Source organism: Bos indicus, chromosome 10 (genome assembly GCF_029378745.1).
Source record: "Bos indicus isolate NIAB-ARS_2022 breed Sahiwal x Tharparkar chromosome 10, NIAB-ARS_B.indTharparkar_mat_pri_1.0, whole genome shotgun sequence".
NCBI lineage: Eukaryota > Metazoa > Chordata > Mammalia > Artiodactyla > Bovidae > Bos > Bos indicus.
Window position 1 is genome coordinate 83,876,166 of NC_091769.1, and position 6,459 is coordinate 83,882,624.

The 6,459-nt window shown below is 55.8% G+C and overlaps 1 protein-coding gene across 4 annotated transcripts in view; it reads left to right on the forward strand.

Moving 5' to 3' along the window:
- RGS6 (regulator of G protein signaling 6) overlaps window positions 1-4,827 on the forward strand; it is a 611,079-nt gene extending 606,252 nt beyond the window's left edge. For 3 of the 4 annotated variants that reach the window (XM_070797807.1, XM_070797808.1, XM_070797810.1), the window contains one exon: window positions 371-4,827. In XM_070797807.1, the coding sequence (XP_070653908.1) occupies window positions 371-537 (167 nt within the window). In that variant the 3' untranslated portion in view covers window positions 538-4,827. The remainder of the gene's footprint in view (window positions 1-370) is intronic. The other variant, XM_070797811.1, reaches the window with a different exon arrangement.
- Window positions 4,828-6,459: the final 1,632 nt, after the last annotated feature.

Below are 6,459 nucleotides of genomic sequence, written 5' to 3' on the forward strand. Positions count from 1 at the left end.
TTTTACTAGTCCCCTGGGCCAACCTTTCCTTCCTCACTTGGATTAAATCAAGTTCAGAGGCAGCTCACAGGCATTAAGAGATACTCCAAGGGTTGAAATCCCTGGCTGGGGAAAGTAAAATCCCCGCACACTCAAAAGAGGACCAACAGCACACCCTCACCCTCTAACCTGGCCCCCTGAGTGCTAGTTGTCCAACTGTCTGTGGTTAAGGCTCCCAAACCTGGAGATCAGAGGGGTTGGTGAGCTAAGTGGTTTAGCCTCAGTGGCTCATGCAACAATTAACCCACCTGTCTGGCTCTCTGTGTCTGTCCTGTGCGTGTGTGCGTGCGTGCGTGCGTGCCTGTGGTGCCCTCTGTCTCTGTCTCTGCAGGGAAAGTCACTGGCGGGCAAGCGCCTCACCGGCCTGATGCAGTCCTCCTGACGGTCCCCGCTGCAGGGCCCGGGCCCGAGGACCACGCGGGCAGCCGGCGGCGCTCCACGTCCGCGGACAGAGCATCCCTGCGGGGAGATTTGGTCACTGTGAAGGAGAAGGAGTGAGGGCCGGGCCACGGTGGGGAGACGCGGAGCGTGAACCAGAGGGAGGCCAGAGAGAGCCCTCGGAGGCTGGGGTCTGAGGGGCAGAGGCCCCTGTTTACAAACCCCTCTCCTTGTACAGTCGTGCGCCGACGCCTCGCTCTGTAGGAGGCCCCAGTCCCTCCCGTGTTCTGGGGAGAGCGCCCGGCTGGGCTCCTGCCGTGACTGTCCCCTGAGGTTCCATTCTATCATACTCCTCCCCGCTGTCTGGAGGATCACACCTTCCAGCAAACTCGAACTCGAGAGGACCCGCCGCCCCCAAGCACATTCAGTATTACAACCCACCGCCTGTGGTGCACCCGCGGCGCCCGCCCCAGTCACACCACTGTGTCCCAGCTGCCTCCCGCCTGCCCCATCGCTGCGGCCACCGCGTGTAAGGAGCCGAACCGGGCTGCCCTCACACCACGCCCCCGCCCCCCCAAATCACACCGTCAGCACTGAGCCACCTCGTGGATCGCAGCACTTCACGTTCTTCCAACCCCCTTTGAGGCCACCTTCAAAGGGGTCACCACAAGGCACTGGCGGCTGCCCCCTCTCCCGTCAACCGTCTTGAGGATCCAATACCGGAGGAGGCACTGATGTCAATGAAAGAGCTTGTGGTTTAACGGCCCTGAAGGTCCTGACCATCTTTTAAAATTTTTGATTATTTCGTAATTTATTCTGTTGCAGCCCCTCACTCCTTGGTGTGTCCCCGCGTGTCTTACTTAAAATAAATGTGGCGGTGAACTTGGGGGCCCTTGGGATCCTCCCCTCTGACAGCCCCACGTGGGAGCTGGGGGATTCAGGCTGGGAGTCCTGGGTGTGGCCGGGCCCCTGGGGCCAGGTCTCAGTTGTATCTGAAGCCGGGGTAGAATCTGCCCAGGGGGGAGGCCAGGACCCACTGGTCCTCTGATGGCCTAGCAAAAGCGCTGTCCTCCACAATGCCCGTGATCATGGAGAAATGCAAGCACAGAGCTCAGCCTGCAAACACCTACATAAGATCCACTTGTGTGTGTCAGAACGACCATCTGCCAACTTGGCGGCGAGGGAGTCATGCAGAGCATGGAGTCAGGTGCCTGGCGCACAGTAGGTGCTTGGCAAATGGTAGCTATTACTCTCATTGATGTCACTGTCATTATTGTGACTCCCATGAGCCCTCGGACAGAGCGGTATAAGCCACATGCTCTTGAATTCAGACACTCACCCACCCCACCCCCATACCCTCTCCCCCCCACTACTATGACCATCTTCCTTTGATGTATCTTGGCCAGAGGTAGAAAATATCCTTCGGGATTGTATAAACAGCAAACACAGAAGCAAAACAGCGATCACTGGTATTTCTTTACTTACGTGGGCAGATTCACCAGCTGGTGAGTCTCATAAGCTTGTTTGCAGGCACTGCCTCCTGGGTGCTCCTCTAGGACCACCTTTCCAAGCCCACCTTTGTGCTGTGTCCCCAGGGCACCAGCTTCCATCCCTCACAGCAGGGCCACAGAGGGCATGAGGGGTCGTGATCATGGTGGCACCCCAGCGGATTCTTGAGCCCTGCACCTCAGTTTCCCCCATGGCAGTAGTTGGTCTCTTTTAGAAGGACAGTGGAAATTAGAGACATTCTGTTTCATCCTCAGAGTGTCTCCAAGGGGGTGCTATACACCCAGGTTCCTGGCAGACAGTCCCTGCAGCCCTTGCTCGTTCCAGGAGACCTGGACACAAAACCAGGCGCCTGGCAAACATCGGGCAACTGCTTGATGAGGAAATGAGTTCCCTGAAGCCTTTTCCCATGTTGTGGGATCTGCTGACCCCCTCCTCTCTTCATCACATGCTTTTGAATCCCCTTGCTTTTCATACCGATCTCCTGTTGCTCAGGCTCCCCTGCACCCAATATTGCCCCAAGGAAGCAGCTCCTGCCAAGGTGCCCCGTCCATGCTGACACTGATGCTCAGGGTCTGTGGATACTGGCAGTTCTAGAACAGCAGGTCCCTCTGTGCCCTTAGTTATCCTGGGCAAGATCCTGGCTGCCTTCTGTCCTTCCTCCTGGCTGCAGTCAGGGCCCGGGTGGTCTCCCTGGCCAGGATGTTGGTGCCACCCAGCTGAGGTTCCTGAGGCTTCGCCTACCCTGGAGCTCCCCAGAAGGGTCAGAGACAGGTGGACTGCAGCCCTGAAAAGGAGCGGGCTGAGGGCATCCTGACACCTCTGGGGACATCCCGCAGGCTCCATAGACGTGAAGGCAATTTCGGATGGATTCAAACCCAGAGCAATAACTCCCTCATCCTGCCTCCCAACCAAGGCACACTCTGTCTTGTGACCACCATCACGTGCCACCCCCGCCAGCAGGTCACACCCAGAAATGGGGGAGAGAACAGGATTGTGCCACCCAAGTTGGCTAATCCAAGGGCAGCCTACTCGACCTAGTTCACATAGGCTGGGCACTTAGTCCAAGGGCAGTTTACCATGCAGACCTTAGAATGCAACTACATTTAGAGAAAGTTTCCCAGGTGGCGCTAGGGAAAGAACCCAGGCAGTTAAAGAAACTGCCTGCCAGTGCAGGAGACAGAGACACGAGTTCAATCCCTGGGTTGGGAAGATCCCCTGGAGGAGGGCCTGGCAACCCGCTCCAGTATTCTTGCCTGAAAATTCCCATGGACAGAGAAGCCTGGAAGGCCATAGTACATAGGGTCGCGCAGAGTCGGACACAACTGAAGCAACTTAGCACACACACTTGGAAAATCTGGTCTTGGCCAGTTCCCCACTGGCTTGGTTGACACAACCAAAAATTCAGACCTAGATTAAACTTTTGAAGGAGTTCAGTTCAATCACTCAGTCATGTCCGACTCTTTGTGACGCCATGGACTGCAGCATGCCAGGCTTCCCTGTCCATCACCAACTCCTGGAGGTTCTGTAGCAAAACAAACTTCGCTTTTTTTTGCCCTGTCTTGCCTTAGGTGCCCTGACTGGGCATGGTCTCTGGGTCTGGAACTCTTCCTGATTTGGGCTCACAGAGCAGAATACGATGTCAGCAGCCCCACAGCCAAAGCATCAGGGCCGTCTTAGAAGTGACCACCCACCCGTTGGGGCAGACACATAGGCGCCAGACACTGGGCATCTGACTAGCATAGACTTTGCCTGTATGGGAAGAGTCAAGCTTGTAGATTGGCATGGGTAAATGCCCAGCAGCAGCCACAGGGCCTGTGCAGAGCAGCAGGAGCTGTCTGGTCAGAGGAGAGAGCTTCTGCTTTTCCAGGAAGGGATGCTCTGTCCTGCTGGGAAGGGGTTGCTATGCCCCAGGAATTTAGCAAAGCTGAGCCCACCAGGGCCATCAGAGGCACTGTGCTCCAGGGCCACCCCTTCCAAGGGTACAGGCCAGCACCTGGGAGGGACCTCTTAGCCCTCCAAGTTGCTTCTCTGAGCAGTGAATCACATGGGGACGTGCTCTGGGGGCCTTCCCTGTAGCGAGGTTCCTGGTGTGTTCAAACTACCTCACCAACAGGGCATGACCCAGGAGCCTACCACCCATCTGGCTCCTCGGTTGGTTGTAGAAGTTGATGCTTTTCCTAAAACGCACCCCTCTCATGATGCTTCAAGTGCATGGGCTTCAAAAGCCGCCACTAGGAAGTTGTTCCAAAAGCCCAGAAAAGACTGAGCGCTGCTGGTCTTTGAGTCTGCAAGGGAGATCTTCCAGCAAAGTCCAGGAGCTGAAAAGTCCCAGGGGGGAAGTAACATGTCACCACCCCCCAAAAGGGCTGGCTGAGCTGAGTATGTAGCAAGGACCGTGTGTGGCACAGTCCAATTGTGGCCAAATGAATCCCTGAGAACTCACCACAGGGCCCTCTGAAGAGAGGGCTGTGCTCATGTAACCATGGCAACAGCAGATGCCAGCAGTCTACTCCTTAGCACCACCCACTGATAAGGCAGCCCCCCTGGGCACAGCCCAGGGGCCATAACGTAGCAAAGTAGCAAATGTAGCAATAAGGGGCCCAGGCCGTAAAGGGACAGGGTCCACACGACCCGGCCTCGGCCCTCCCCTAAGTCCCTCGTGAGGGCTCAGAGCCAGCTGCTGTCAGCTGTCCGAGGAGGGAGGCCCTGTGCCCGCCGAGCGTGCCCGGTCTATATTCTCTGCCCACTCACCGCATGATCACGGACACGTCGGCATGGCCTTCTCATAGTGCATGTGGTTCTCATTAGTTTATTTTTCTGGAATTTGGGGATTGGGCCCCAGAACCAAACATGCTGGTACCGTCTACAAATAAATGACTTGAACCCACTATAACCAGTTAACTCTGTGTGGCTCCTTGGTTTGGGGGTTTGTCGGGCAGGATTTACCGCTAGAAAAAAATATCTACCACCCCTCCCCGCTCCTCCCCGCCCCCTCCAACACACACACAGCCTGTTTCCCCCTCACTCCCAAGCAGGATGCTGAGAAGCTCTAGGGTGGGGAATACCTCCTAGTAGGTTAGGACAACTGTTTCACGGGAAGGCTAAAATGCCCCTGACTCTGCCGGGATGTCCTTGACTGCGTGGTCTCTATGCCCCATTGTCTGGGCCCGACCATAAATCCCAGGGGCCTGGTGAGCATCAGCAGTGGCCATTGCTGACTTTCAGTGGCCAATCTGACTTTCTTAACTGAAGTCCCAAGATGGAAGTCTGTTGCACACAGATGGGGATCTTTACAGGGAGTCTTGGTTTCCTGAGCGACCAAAAATCTCATCTTCCACTCACACCAAAGCAGCAGGGCTCTGAGAACCTGAAGTCAGGCTGACAAGGGGAGGAAGAGAAGGAGGTATAAAAAGGAACCACGGTACTGCAATTCTTTAATGATGAGGCTGGCACCTGCCAGTTTGCTTCATGGCAGAAACTCTGCTCCTGAAAGTAGAAATGATCTCGGAAGTGTGGGAATGGGTCTCCCGTGCCACTGGCGTGGGAAATGAACTTGTCTCCCAACCCCTGAGTCATCTCCCAGAGCAAGACTTCCTGCCCCACAAGGTCAAGACCAAGGTCACACCTGCAACAGCCCCTACAGTGTCGGGTGTGTAGCAGACCCCACTACAGGTCCTGGCCCCACCACAAAACAGCCATACTTTCCTATCCTCCCTGATCATGTCCATCTCGTCCAGAAAACTAGAACTCCTCCTTCCCAGCCCAGCCCTCTGGCTTATTTCCAGATCTTTGTTCAGCAACCTGTCACTGCACACAATCCCACTGACCACCAAGGACAGAGGGCTGCTTGAGGTCCAAGGTGGAGGTGGGCATTTGGGGCTGCCCATTACAGCACTAAGCTGTGCCCACCCACGATTTTCTGGCTTTCCCCCTCAGTGCCTCCTCTCTCCCCACATCCTCTGGGGGACTTCTGGCTGAACGGGCATGACGCTGTCCCTTGCCTTGGTTGTTGCTCAGTCACTAAGGCGTGTCCAACTGTGACCCCATGGACTGCAGCACGCCAGGCTTCCCCGTCCTTCGTTATTACCCTGAGTTTGCTCAGACTCATGTCTGGACTCCTGGTCCCCTTCCCCGGGCTTCCTTTCAGCATTCACAGTGAGGGGTTATAGGATATTTCCCCAACCTGCACAGTGCAGAGCAGGCCAACGAGAGGCTGCTGGCTCTGGCTTGCTTTCAAGAGGCTTTGAGTGGGGTGTGTTCCCCGGTGAGAGCGCCCTCTGGCCTGGAGCTCTCTGTGAGGCTCCTAGCCCTTAAGGCAGGTCTCTATGCCCTCAGAGACTTGGGCTGGCCCAGCCCCATCTGGCTTATTTCAGCAAAGCGAGTAACATCTCCTGATGGCAGCTGCTGGGACACACACCTCAGTCTGAACACTGGTTTCCTTCATTGTAAACCAGGGAGAAGCATTTCAGAATCCTGTGGTAGTCATGAATTAATGTAGAGAACTTCGCCTATGCCTGGTACATAGTAAGTACT